The sequence below is a fragment of the Pleurodeles waltl genome, chromosome 10 (assembly GCF_031143425.1).
Source record: "Pleurodeles waltl isolate 20211129_DDA chromosome 10, aPleWal1.hap1.20221129, whole genome shotgun sequence".
In the NCBI taxonomy this organism is placed as follows: Eukaryota; Metazoa; Chordata; class Amphibia; order Caudata; family Salamandridae; genus Pleurodeles; species Pleurodeles waltl.
Genome location: NC_090449.1, coordinates 765,074,376 through 765,088,557, shown reverse-complemented (window position 1 = coordinate 765,088,557; position 14,182 = coordinate 765,074,376). Strand labels below are relative to the sequence as shown.

Here is a 14,182-nt window from a genome sequence, read left to right as displayed (position 1 = left end):
GTCTGTCAATTGATTGAAAGATGGATTAGTTTAACAAGCTGTAAACACTGCAATTCAAATGTACAGTTATATATACATAGGTATGACCTGTAGTGGGCAGCAGTAAACACACCAGGAGCCAGAGTGGGGCACAGATATCTGAAAATAGAGATGCCAAAGGTTACAGTAAGTGGCCATAGATTATGGAAAATCAGGCTGCCATGTACAATGTCCAACACAAAACTGCAATGGAAGGTGAAGTTACAGTGTCTTACCTGTGTGTCAGTGGAAGTGCTGTTGAATTATAGTAGTTCTGTTGTCCACATCCTCTTTCTCTGCCTCCTCTTCGTCACTGTCCACAGGCTCCACTGCTGCCACACGTCTATCTCCAGCCTCATCCTCCTGCAGAAAAGGAACCTTGCGTCTCAAGGCCAGGTTGTGCAAAATGCAACGATGATCTGGCAGACCTTCTTGGGTGAGTAGCGCAGGGATCCACCTGTCAGATGGAGGCACTGGAATCTGGCCTTCAGGAGGCCAAAGGTGCGCTCAATGATCCTCCTTGTACGCCCATGTGCCTCATTGTAACGTTCCTCTGTCCTTGTCCTGGCATTCCTCACTGGGCTCAGTAGCCATGAGAGGTTGGGGTAACCAGAGTCACCTGTAAATATTGAGGGATACATGTTAGCCAGACACTCACCCTTAGGGCCAACCCCACACCCATATACCACCAGACACTGGGGGGGGACCATGGGCTCACCTATGAGCCACACCCTGTGCCTCTGAAGTTGAGACATCACATATGGGATGCTACTATTCCTCAAGATAAAGGCATCATGCACAGAGCCAGGATACTTTGCATTGACACAGGAGATGTACTGGTCCGCCAGGCACACTATCTGCACATTTAGAGAGTGAAAGCTCTTTTGATTTCTGAACACCTGTTCATTTCTCGGGGGGGTTTGACAAAGGCAATACGTGTACCAACATTAGCACCAATGATGTTGGGCATATGTCCCATTGCATAGAAGTCAGCCTTCACTGTGGCCAAATCCTCCACCTGTGTTTCATCAGAGCAGACAACACTCTGGTCAGCACGTTTGAGAACATAGGCTGTAACATTCCTGAAGCCATGGCCACTGTCACTTGGAACATTCCTGAAGCCATGGCCACTGTCACTTGGAAGGAACCACTTGCCAAGAAATTGAGCACTACAGGACCTGCACTAGAGGGGGGATACCTGTGGGGTGGCGGATAGCTGAAATCAGGTCTGGCTCCAGTTGGACACACAGCTCCTGGATTGTGGCCCTATCAAGTCTGTAGGTTAGGATAATGTGCCTGTCCTCCATCGTCATCAGGTCCACCAGGGGTCTGTACACGGGGTATGTCTCCATCTCCTATTCATCCTCAGTGGTTGAACTCTAGGGTGAAAAACAGTGAGCAGATGATCATATTCAAACATATACTCAGATTAATATGCCTTGCATTTTTTTTTCTTTTACAGAAACTTAATGTGAACGTGTAGGTCAGTTGATGTGCCTATGTCTGCTGTGACACAGTTAGGTGCCATGGCCTGTGCCCCTCTGAAATGGCGGCCGCCTGACCTGTGAGGAGGGACAAGTGTAAATGTGGTAATTCCACTGACGTTGTGCACCGTTGCGGGAGGCGGTCGACAACCGCCGTGCAACACATCATTGGTTATCATTGTGACCTAAGGGTTCCAGGAGTCAATGGTGATGTACGGCGGCGGTGATGATATGCACCGCCACGGACGTGACTGCCATTTTCTATCTGTTCACTCACTTGCTACCTGACCTTCAGCAGGAGAGGACCTACACTGCAAGTGCTGCTGTGACCTGTTTCTGGAAGTGACCATGGCTCGAGTGTCTGGGGAAAGGGCCCCTGCCTTCACTTTCGAGGAGTTGGAGAGACTAGTGGATGGGGTCCTACCCCAGTACCCTTTACATTATGGTTCTCCAGACAAACAGGTGATTACACTGTGAGCACGATGCGTGGGGCATGAATGTATGGAATACTGTGTGTGTAAGCCTTGTGTGGGGTGGCAGGGGGGGTCCTGGGCAGAGAGCTGCATGTTTGGTGGGCAATGTCTGTATGTAAGGGGTGGGAAGGACATGGTGAGCCATGAGTATAACAGTCCGGACGGAATGAATAATACCTTTTCCTATGTATCTTTTTCTGCAGGTCTGCACCCATCAGAAAAAGGGTATTTGGCGTGCCATCGCCAATGAGGTACGGACCATGGGGATCTTTGACAGGCAGAGCACCCACTGTCGCAAACGGTGGGAGGATCTGCACCACTGGGCAAGGTAGATGGCGGAGGCCCAGCTGGGGCTGGCCTCCCAACAAGGAAGGGGTACCCGTCGTACCCTGACCCCCTGATGTTCTGCATCCTGGCGGTGGCCTATCCAGAGTTTGATGGGCGCTTGAAGGCATCACAGCAGCCACAAGGGGGTGAGTACAGATTCAGGATCATGAAGTTGCATGCGTAAAGGTGTTATCTGGGTGGGGGATGTGGGTCTCTGGGTGCCCCTAGGCCAGGGCAAACATGGCAGGGTAGGTTCCATGATGGGCAAGCTCAGATGCACTCCAACCCCAATAATGCTAGTGGGCATCTACTACTGGGCAGGGTCCTGTGGTTTTCAGCTGTGCAGCTAATGGCGTTAGGCATTGTACCCCATGGTCTGGTGACTAGCATTGTAACTGGCAGTGCAGGGCCTAGTGCATAGGGCTGTTCCCTATGTCCCCCCCTTTTTGATTTGTCACCCTGTCCTTGTGTGCATTAGCATCATCTGGCAGAGGAGCAGAGGCACTGGTGATGGAGGGAGCTGCCTCCCACATGGGCCTGGAGGCCGAATCCACTGACGGTGAGGGCACCAGTGGGACGGAGGGCAAGGGAAACACCATGACGGAGACAGGAGGGGCCAGTTCTGACAGCAACACCTCCTCCGATGGAAGCTCCCTGGCGGTGGTGGACACCTCTGTGCCCACCCCAACTACAGGTACAGCGGCCACCCTCCCTTACCAGCACAGCTCTCCCAGCAGCCCCTCAGCGTGTATCCTGTGCCCGCTCACCCACGAGGGTGGGAATCTCCTTCGCCCCAGGCATCTCAGGCCCTGCCCAGGTCAGCCCTGCTGCCCTAAGTGAGGAGGCTATTGAACTCAGAGATCCCTCTCTGTTGGGAAGTCAACCATACTGAATGCCATCCAGGGTCTAGCGGTGCATTTGCAACAAATAAATGTATTCCTTGAGGGCATTCACTCTGGTGTGGTGGCCCAACAGAGATCTTTCCAGGCTCTGGCCAACTCACTGATCGCAGCCATTGTCCCTGTCTCTAGGCTCCCCCCTCCAACTTCCTCTACCCAGTCCCATTCCCCTCAACCCCAGCCTATCCCAAGCACACCTTCAGACCTGCATGCACCCAAATCAACACACAGAAGCGGCTCAGGAAAACACAAGCACCACACTTCATCCCACAGGCACTCGCGCAAGCACCATACAGATGCAGACACACCAACATCCACTGCCTCCACTGTGTCCCCTTCCTCCTCCTCGTCCACCTCCCTCCCAGTTGCTTCTCCACTCACACCTGCATGCACTACATCCTCATCCACTACCTCCATCACCAGCATACCTATCACAATACGCCCCTCACTGGCAGTCAGCACCACCACATCCATGCACACGTCCCCTGTGCCCTCTCCCACTGTGTGTGTGTCCTCTCCTCCCAAAGTACACAAACGCAAGCACTCAGACACCCAACAGCCATCCACCTCACAACAGCATCCAGCCCATGCACCTGCACCCAAACACAGCAGACAGACACCTCCTACAACCACTCCCTCTTAATCCACTCCCAAACCTTCACCCTCTTCCAGCCCCAGTGTCCCTAAAAGGCTTTTCCTCTCCACCCTTGACCTATTCCCTGCCCCTCCCCCTTCCATCCTTCACTTCGGGCCAGGGTGGGCAGAACCCAGCCCAGCACCTCAGCCACCCAGTCCACAGCCACTGTAGTTTCTTCAGCTACTGCAGGTGTGAGAGGCTCCAAGGAGGCAACCGTCAGCACAGCCAGTGTGCCTGCACTGCCTGCCAAGGGCAAGAAGGGGCCACCAGCTAGCAAGGGCAAGAAGGGGCCACCAGCTAGCAAGGGCATGAAGGGGCCGCCTGCTAGCAAGGGCAGGAAGGAGACACCACCAGCTAGCAAGGGCAGGAAGGAGACACCACCAGCCAGCAAGGGGAAGGAGGCACCACCAGCCAGCAAGGGGAAGGAAGGAACATCAGCCATCAAGGGCAGGAAGGGAACACCAGCTGGCAGAAGCAAGGAGGTACCACCATCTGCCAAGGGCAGGAAAGGGACAACAGCTGCCAAGGCCAATGTAAAAGGAACAGACGCCGCAGGCAGGATGGATCTGGTGCCTGGGGCTGGAGCAGCATCTGGGCAAACCCCATCAGCCATGGCACTTCAGCCGTCCGAGGCTGCAGGGGAAGGGCTGGAGCCTTCCCCCATCACTGACAGCACCGCTGCCAACACCGCCACCTGTACCGCCAGCAGCACCTCTGCCAGCAGCAGCAGCCCCAGTGGGCAGCCGTCCGAGGCTGCAGGTGAAGGGCTGGTGCCTCCCCCCACTACTGACTGCACCACCACCTGCAATGCCACTGCCAGCAGCAGCAGCCGCAGTGAGCAGCTGTCTGAGACTGTGGGGGAGGGGCTGGTGCCTCCCCCCACCACTGACAGCACGACCACCTGCACCGCCACCTGCACCACCAGCAGCACCACTGCCAGCAGCCCCAGTGGGCAGCCGTCCAAGGCTGCAGCGGAAGGGATGGAGCCTCCCCCACCACTGACAACACCGCCTCCAGCCCCGCAACTGCCATCCGCTGAGTATCCTTCACCACCGGCGAGCAGTGTGTAGTCGTGACTACATGGGCTGTAGTGCGCCCTGGCCCCTGCATCACATGTAGGTGTGACACCCAGGTGAGAGACTGTGACCTTGCGCCATCCAGGATCAGCATCACAGGGCACAAGGCCCCCTCTAGAACCAGTGGAAGAAGGCATCCACTGAGCCCCTCCTCGCAAGGAGGAAGCACACTGGGCACAAGGCCCCCTCCAGAACCAGTGGAGAAGCCATCCACTTGAGAGACTGTGGCTTTGCGCTCCCCAGGACCAAGAAGTCACTCCCCAGGACCAAGCAGTGGGCAAACCACCCACTTGAGAGACTGTGGCTTTGCACTCCCCAGGACCAAGCAGTGGGTAAACCACCCACTTGAGAAACTGTGGGCTTTGAACTCCCCAGGACATCGCAGAGGACATGTAGCCCCCTCCAGGAGCAGTGGCGTTGTACCATCTTCCAGCTGAGGTGCCCTCCCTAGTCCTTGTCCCCCTGAGGTGCCTGTATGTTTTCGACCTGATGCCCCTGCAGTGTAGCCTTGGCCTATGTATTATAGCCCTGTGGGCCACGGACATTTTGGACTGGGCATATTGTACATACTGTTTAGTGCTTTAAGGACGTATTTATCTACATTTTTAATATTACACTCACTCTAATCAATTCCTTTTGTCCTTGTGTTATTCCTGAGGGTTATGGGGTGTATATGTAATGTTGTTGCATCTGTTTTTGTGTATGGTGTTGTGTGTGTGTGTGTGTGTCACTCTCTTTTTCCTCCCCCCTCCCTTGTGTGCTAGGTGCCGTACTCACCGTGGTTGTCTTCACCGCCATTCATGTTCCTGGTGTAGGAGGAGGTAGACCAGCATTGGAAATATGTGCAGTTCGGGCTCCATGGCGTTGTGGTTCTTCCTTGAGTGTCAAGAGGTAAGTTGTTTCCCTTCTGTGTACTGTTTCTGCCGTGCTTTTGATGGCGTTGGTACCACCCCGGAAAAGGTGGTGGATTGGTGTGCCACAATACAGTGGGCGGTTCATTGTCTTCCGCCTGGCTGTTGGCGGTTACCGTCGGGGTGCTTGTTGCTACCGCCATGGCGGTCGGAGTGTTAAAGTGGCTGTGTGTGTTGGCGGTTTCCGCTGTGGTCAAAATTCCATTTTTCTTACCGCCGGCCTGTTGGCGGTATTTCCACTGCTTTATCACCGACTGCCAGGGATATAATGAGGGCCTAAGTGATTTTCCCAGAATCACAGGATGTCGAGCTGATGCTGAAACTCAAACCTGCTTCCCCAGTTGCAAAGGCTGCAGCTCTGCCCGTAAGACACATCCTCTCCCCTAAGTGAAACATATAATCAGGTGATGAACTGGATAAAAAAAAACATAAAGAAAGCAAATAATTTAAAAGTGCTTTGTTACTATTTGGGAACTCAGACAATATATCCTCATTTTATTTTGTTAGTACATTAAGCATAATTTCTATGGAAATAAGACCCTTTCCTTTTTATAACTTCTAAAGGAAATGCTTTGGGTATTACAGTTTTGATTGCATCAAGATGATGTCAGGCGTGCCACACTTTTGTAATAAATATAGAATGTTAGCAATCTAGTTGTTGATTAGAATACTGTGGGGAGGGACAGGTCAGGGGCATGGACTCGGCTAATTGAGGGCAGGGAGGAGGGTGCAGATGCAACAAGTTGACCCCTGTGAGCGTGTCTGGCCTTATTTGGTCTTTTATAATTTAATTAATAAGGGGACACAGTAGAAGTTTGATGAACCTTTTGACTACGCTTAGAGTAATTCCACCATAACTCAACAACTTCAACATCAAAATGCACATCAATATCAATAAATACCATCAGTCTTTTGGAGTCAATAATCTTTACGCACCATGACACATTTGGCCATGAATAACCACACCTTTAGTAAAGTTAAGATGTTTATTTCTTAGATTAACAATTCTAATATCACATAGATTAGTCTCAAAACCAAATGATAAATGTATTCACCCAACACAGGCTGACCAAAGCATCTAAAGAATCTTAATTTAGCTAAAGCATTTATAATTATACACTTAAGGGTTACAGTACAAATCAATAACAGTAATAACTGATAAACAGAGATAGTGTGCATCTAGACTCAACAGGTGAATAGAATAAATTATTTGTTAATGACAATCGTCAACCTTCCAATTAGAATAGCATTTTTTGGCTTAATGCAAAACAATTTTGCCAAAGTTAATGTGGAAAACATCTAACTAAGGTTCTAACAAAATATCAGTTGGTACCTAACAGAAAGCACAAATATGTCACAGAAAGAATAGCCTTTTGTTATACCTTTCCTCAGTGAGTCAGCAAGAAGCGGTCTCTCCGTCAGGTGGGCATCCGTCTGGTCAGCATCAGCAGTGGAACAGTGAAAGGGGATGGCTCAGCCATGGTTGGGGCTCTAAGTTAACTGAACCACTTAGAAGACATTTAAGCTAAGGAATCAGTATTAACACCAATTAACAGAGTGTATGGATCTGCGATACTCCGCGAACAGGACTCCAACAGGGACAGGAAGGAATAGCGCGAAAGGACTCAGAAAAACGGAATCTCTTTCCTAAGTGCAAGCAGGCTAAGTTAAACCTCCATAAGGTATCTTCTCATGTCGTTGTTGGTCAGAAAATCATACATTTGCAGTAGGGCCAATAAGCTATAAACTATAAATCTAAAATATAACTAAACAGTCTTTTACATGTTGATGATTGGCTCCTCCTCTCCTGTTCCCATCGTCAGATTCATCAGGTAACTCTTTTGTTGCAATCCTAGCTGTAGTCAGTGCGTCCATTGTTGGCTCCTGGGAACATCGCTTTTTCACTCATTAAAAGGTACAATGGAAAATTTTCTAGCACAAGACATTGTAACAGGCAGTACTCATGAAAAAGTTTAAGGCATTTACAAATCGCTTGGTCAGCGCCGTGTGAACAATGTACAATATGAATTCTTGCCTTTCACAAAACATTTATGAATATTTATTTATTTCTGCCATTCAATGTAACATGAGGCTTGTCAGCTTAGCCCAAACTACATGACTAATCAATGCCTAATATTATTTTAAACAAATATATAATTTTAGTATGTTAATGCGACCCACTAATGCCTTTTATTCTACATGTGTACATCATTTGGACTATAAACGTGAATTCATTATTCTTTTTCGGACATCTCATGGTGGCCAAATCAGTGGGCACATTTCCATGACACACTGTTTTCTCTATGATATCCTAGTTGATGTGAATTCTTAACAGTTAATCATTACAAATGTATTAGTAATTAATTCAGCTTTTGCGCCACAATGGGCAGGTTGGAGGAGCAGTGGCACCACCACTGAGCATGGATGGTAAGGGAAAGGGAGGTAGTGGCAACAAGCCAAACATGCAGTATAGGCAAGAGAGGCTGTGGCAATATAACAGGCCATGAGGGCAGAAAGAAGATGCAGTGGCAGTGCAACCATACATGCAAACAGACCTAATTCAAGCAGGAAACTCCAGATGCTTTTAAGCCCAAACATTTTTTTTATCTTGTCCTGCCTAAAATGCCCTCTTTTTAAATGTAAGTCAATAGAGAAAATAAATTCCCCAGATTTCCTTTTCAAACTCTTCCTCCTACTAAGCTCAAAATGTTGGCAAGTATGGTATATTGGATCACAGAGGGCAGGAGGAATGGGGTAGGGACATGGACTTGGATAACAGAGGCCAGGAGGGAGATGGGCAGGGGCACCAAACTGGCCTTACAAGGCAGGTGTCAGGGGTTTCCTTTTCAAACTCTTCCTCCTACTAAGTTCAAAATGTTGGCAAGTATGGTATATTGAATCACAGAGGGCAGGAGCAATGGGGTAGGGACATAGACTTGAATAACAGAGGCCAGGAGGGAGATGGGCAGGAGCACCAAACTGGCCTTACAGGGCAGATGTCAGGGGTTGCAGAAGTACAATGCACCTCACAGGGCAAGCAGGACAGCAGTGCAGCACAACAGACCATGGAAAGCAATAGGGAAGGGACAGTGCCATGCACATTGACATTGGAGAACAGAGGGGAAAGAGGGAAGGGCAGCAGGCTGACCATACCGGACAGGTGGTTGGGACAGTTGCAGCATAATGTGCCATGAAGGTCAGGAGGGAGGGGGCAGGATCACAACAATGGACAAGACAAGGCAGGAGGGAGGGACTAGGGGCCTGCACATGGAAATTGGAGGGCAGGGGGCAAGGTGGCAGGAGCAACTAGCTGACCATGGAGGGGAGGGGAAATGGGCACTAGAAACACAACACACCTTGGAGGGCAACAGTGAGACTATAATGGCACAGACACAGACAACGGAGAGAAGGTGGGAGGGGAGTCAGGGGCAGCCAACTGACCACATCGGGTGGGTGGGAGGGGCTGTGGCAGCAAAGAAGACCATTCATGGCAAGCAGGACGGGTAGCGGTAGCACAACAGCCATGGTGGGCAAGAGGGAGCAGGCAGGGACATGCACAAAGGACCATGGAGGACAGAAGGGAGGGGTAGGGGCTGGACACAGACAAGAGAGGGCAGGGGAAGGGGCTTTACAACAGACCACACAGGGCAGGCAGGAGCAGTTTCACTGCAACAGAGCATGGAAGGCAGAAGGAAGTGGCAGCAAAATGGACTATAGAGGACAGGAGGGGAGGGGAGGGGCTAGAGGCATGGAACTCAGACAGGAAGGTAAGAGGTGGTACGGACCGGTGGCAGCCATCTGACCATGCTAGGAAGGTGGGGGGGCAGTGGCAGTTCAACAGAACACTCAGAGTCCATAGGAGGAGCAATGGGAGGTCTTTTGAACATGGTGGGCTAAAAGGAGAGAGCAGGGGCATGCACACAGACATCAGAGGGCAAGGGAAGGAGGGTAGGAGGGCAATGATGGGGTATGAAATTGGGCAAGGGAGGGCTGGAGGAGTGGGCAGGGACATCAAGCTAAATGGAGGGCAGTAGCAGCACATCAGACCATGCAGGAGGGAGGGGCCTCGTGGATGGACTCAGACAACTTGGGGTAGGGAGGAGGTGAATGGGGCAGCAAGATAACTGTTGAGGGGAGGCAGGAAGGGCAGTGGCAGAACAGTGGCCACACAGGGCAGTAATGAGGGAGCAGGGGCATGAACTTGGACAGTGGATGGCAAGGAGAATTGGGGCCAGAGCAACAAGCTTAGGTGGAGGCAGCACAATGCCAGGCTTGGCCCTGCATCCAAATATCCCCCCCCCCCCCACCACCACCACCACCACGCATTGTGATGGCCATCTTATTTAACATTTTTGTTTTAAAAAACTAGAAACTCACTGAAAAAAACAAAGGTTACAGGGACGTTATTGTTAGGTTTAGATTTTATATGCACAGAACCATAGAAGTTCAGCTCTTATAAATAGTTATTTGAAGAAACTATAACTCGTGCTGTAAGTTAATTATAACCAGCACCTTTGCCATGCACTGCTAATTACCCCAGATGTTACATAACTCATTACTTCTTCTATGACATCATTGATAATATCATTGTAACATTTGCAGTAAAATTATTGATGAGATAACTGTGAATGGTGGGGGGCACAAGTTAAAGTTCCCTTAGGACACAATTTTAGTTACTTGCAATAACTCTAACAGCTGAAGTTTTATGGTTTTTGTGTGTAAAATCTGAACCAAGCCATAATGTCCCTGTAAACTTTGGTTAAAAAAAATATATATATATATTTACAAATATATATATATACAAGTATGTAAAACCAAGTTGCAGGATTAGTTAAGCATTGGTTTTAAGACAAGCTCAATTTGTGGGCGTCAACTATTATGAGACTTTCAGTGGCTAATGGTGATATTCTGTTTAATGAGAATAAATGATTAGTGAAAACTCGTGCTCCTCTTAGGTTAGGCTTGAACGTTTTTTAGATTAAGGGCCTAATTACGACCTTGGCAGATGGGATACTCCGTCACAATTGTGGCAGATATCCCGCCCACTGTTTTACAAATTCCATAGGACATGATGGGACTTGTAACATTGCTTTGTGACAGAGTATCCCATTCATCAGGGTCATAATCAGGCCCTAAGTTTGAACTCACATCTGTCTGCAAGGCCTGTTGCATCAATACTTTAGAATATACATTCAGTGCTCTTTGTCACACATCAGAGGAGTCTACCTCTCTTACCACATTCTATTGGCTGTCTCGTTAATCATTCACCCTCCCAGAGAGTGCGTGCATTGTAATGCATTAGGGTCACTTTTACACCTCAAAAGTACACTTACTCTTCAGACCTTAAATGTTTTACCTCATTAAATTGTATATGGAGAATAATTGGTTTTGTTTAGTTTTTTTTTTTCATTGCAGCAGGCTTTTATTAATGTTTCATTCAGGACTCAAAATGCAAAAAAGATCTTTTTTTTTTTTTTTTTTTGTTTTTTTTACCAGTGCTTGTTTTATAGGTGTTTTTTTTTGTATTCTCTGCTATGATTAAAATGTCCTTTAGGTAGTTATCTGCAAAGCCTTGGTGCTTCTCAAATACTTAAAAAACGAAGATCAAGATACATTTGCATGTGGCCTCTTATGTACAAACAGTATTTGATGGTTTGAGAAGAATTACTGTGTACAGTTATTTTGACAGTTATGAGCATGGGAATAGCAAACCATCTCCAAATGAACAGCAAAAGCAACCTTATTGCAATTGTGGAAGTATTTTAATGGCCAAGAGCAGGGCTCACAACTTCATGTCAACCCGACACATACCAGGCCCTTACTCAGTCCTACGAGTCGCGCTTTTCTCAAAATCATTTAGTTTACCATTTAATGCTCGCTTGGTACAGATTTGAATGTTTTTATGCTAGCTTTCACATGGCTTCCGTTTTCAGTGCGTATTGATATAATTACCACCACAGTTAGCACTTATTATTCAGTGTATATAGCAGAAACCATTTTTAGCAGCTGTTGGCCGACTTACTCCCTAATTATGGGTTTAGATGTTAGTTATTGCTCCCTGATAAATGACGATACCACAGGGTAAGTTATTTCTCGACTGTGATAAATTTCACCTTTTACCAGTTATTAGGGAATAACATGCAGATTTTCGAGTTTAGTGCATCAAAAAACCACACGGTATGATAACTACTATGCACATTTCCCGGTAAATTTCAGTAGGTTTGACCTGTCAGAATTAAACAAAGCTTGATGTATTTGACGCAAACGATAATTAACAGGTGCGTTAAATACTAGGGGTAGGCGAAGAATTCTGCTCCGCTATCAGATTTTGCAGATTTTTGCCCACTCCACGCACCGCCCAGAGCACGGAGTTCTGAAAAACTCCACTAAGTGATGCAGAGCGGAGTTTTTACTCTTGCGCAGCTCGCCAGCGTTAAATTGGCGAGCAAGAGAAAACATTATGCTGGCGAGAGAGATTTCTGAATGCAGGTGGTCGCCTCATGTAATTCCTGCCTGCGTCGAGGAAGCTGCTGCTCGACTAGAAAAAACCGCCACTTACCCAAACTCCGCCACTTGTGGACCTCTGCGTAGTGCTGCAGAGTTTTTTGGGCACTTTACAGAGTTCCGCATAGCAGAACTCCACGAACTTCGCCCAGGCCTATTAAATACCTTTTAATGAACCACTCATAATTAGGCCCATAGTTGCACAAACAGTGGTGCACTGTCGGTATTTATTGGTGAATTTTGTCGCTGATTGGATGTGCCTCGAAAACTCTAGATCAAGAGAAACTGCAAATCTGTCAAAATGAAATCACAACTAGTTCACTGGTATTTTTTTGTTGGCCCCCGACCACGCACCAAGTCAGGTGCTGTCTTCCCCTCCCAGGAGATCGAGAATGGGTGAGACTTTCATCCTGTAACCCGAAATGAGTCGGGAACCATCAAAGTTATGGAACCAGCTCAAATTTGTGAAATATTGTTTCCCAAGGTCTGAAAGTGTGTTAGTATATCCACTTATTCCACTCCTGACTTTGTGCTCTCCTAGTTCTAGTTGTAGTCAGTTTTTGTGCATCCCAGATAACATTTTGTGTTCGATTGCGTTGATTTACTCCTCCCCCCCCCCCAATATTGTTTCAAAGTGTTCTTTTAGTGGCCACTCGTGTGGTTTTTGTCAGGATGTCTCTTTTTTACATTGCTATTTCTCATGCTTTTCTTTAACTCTGCTTGCTAGTACTACACTACGCATTTTCTTCAGTTTATTCTGAATCACAAACAATAGACCAGAACTAAACAGTAACAACAACAACAACTCTGGCTTTGTTTTATATTACAGACACTCCAGGGAAGGAGGAGCACAAACCACTGAGGAACAGAAGACAGACACCAAAATCTCTGAATGACTCCGAAGACTCAACGTATTACAATTTACTCCATGTAATTGAAAACCTTACTCTATACTTCTTTACAACAGTACATTGCTTGTTCGAAATCAAACGTGCTTGTAATTTACTTACTAAAAGGCAACCGTGGTAGTAATCGTATGCTAATTAATTACTACTTCTTGCAAATGACCATGTACACAAATATTGTCACTGCAGAATGTTTGCACATATCAGAATTTTAGAAAGAGAGAGCGAGAAATTGAGCGAATATTAGCGAAGCTCAATATAATATGAAATATCCTGAACAAAATATACGTATGTGTTACAGATCCCATCAGCAAAATACCATTCTGCGATTTTTTTTTTATATTTGATTTTTGCTTGTGTGCTTGAAGAGGGTATCATTATTATTTTCACAAACTGTACGTCCTCCTTTGCATACATTTCTTGCGTAGCCTGAGGGCATGGTGGTACTTGCTTTTTCAATTATATATTTTTTTGTATATACCTATTTGTACCATTTTCCTTTTCAGCTTTTTGGAGTGTGCTTATTTAGGTTTCTGTTCAGGGCACGCACACGTGTTTTTCTGATTTGGATAGAAGCATGGAGCTTTCCTCAGGCATACTCGTCCGTTTTTCACCTTATTCAGTAGTTTCTAGGCTTCCTTGTAACCTGCTGAAATTTATAATTCCTAGTGAAATAGATCAACATAATGCAAGCATTATAAATTATAGCAATGCAGACTGAAACATGTAAACTGAAACCATAAAGACTATGGGCCAGATTGTTAAATAAAGTCAGAAATCTTCCACTACAAGTGTATGATCCGTATTCCATTAATAACGCGAAGGGAGTGAGGCCTTACCCTGGCGCCTCTTGTACCTTCTGGATGGGTGCCCCGGTGCCCACTCACGGCACCCAACAAACAGTAGGTTGGGGGTCTGGGGTGAACACCTGAGCTCCTAAGACTCCAT

At 47.4% G+C, this 14,182-nt stretch overlaps 1 protein-coding gene across 1 annotated transcript in view; it reads left to right on the top strand.

The window, feature by feature from the left end:
* Nucleotides 1–14,182, top strand: part of MYO3A (myosin IIIA) — a 1,274,985-nt gene that overhangs the window by 984,067 nt on the left and 276,736 nt on the right. The window contains exon 30 of the mRNA XM_069211361.1: nucleotides 13,159–13,259. Coding sequence (XP_069067462.1) covers nucleotides 13,159–13,259 — 101 coding nt within the window. The remainder of the gene's footprint in view (nucleotides 1–13,158; nucleotides 13,260–14,182) is intronic.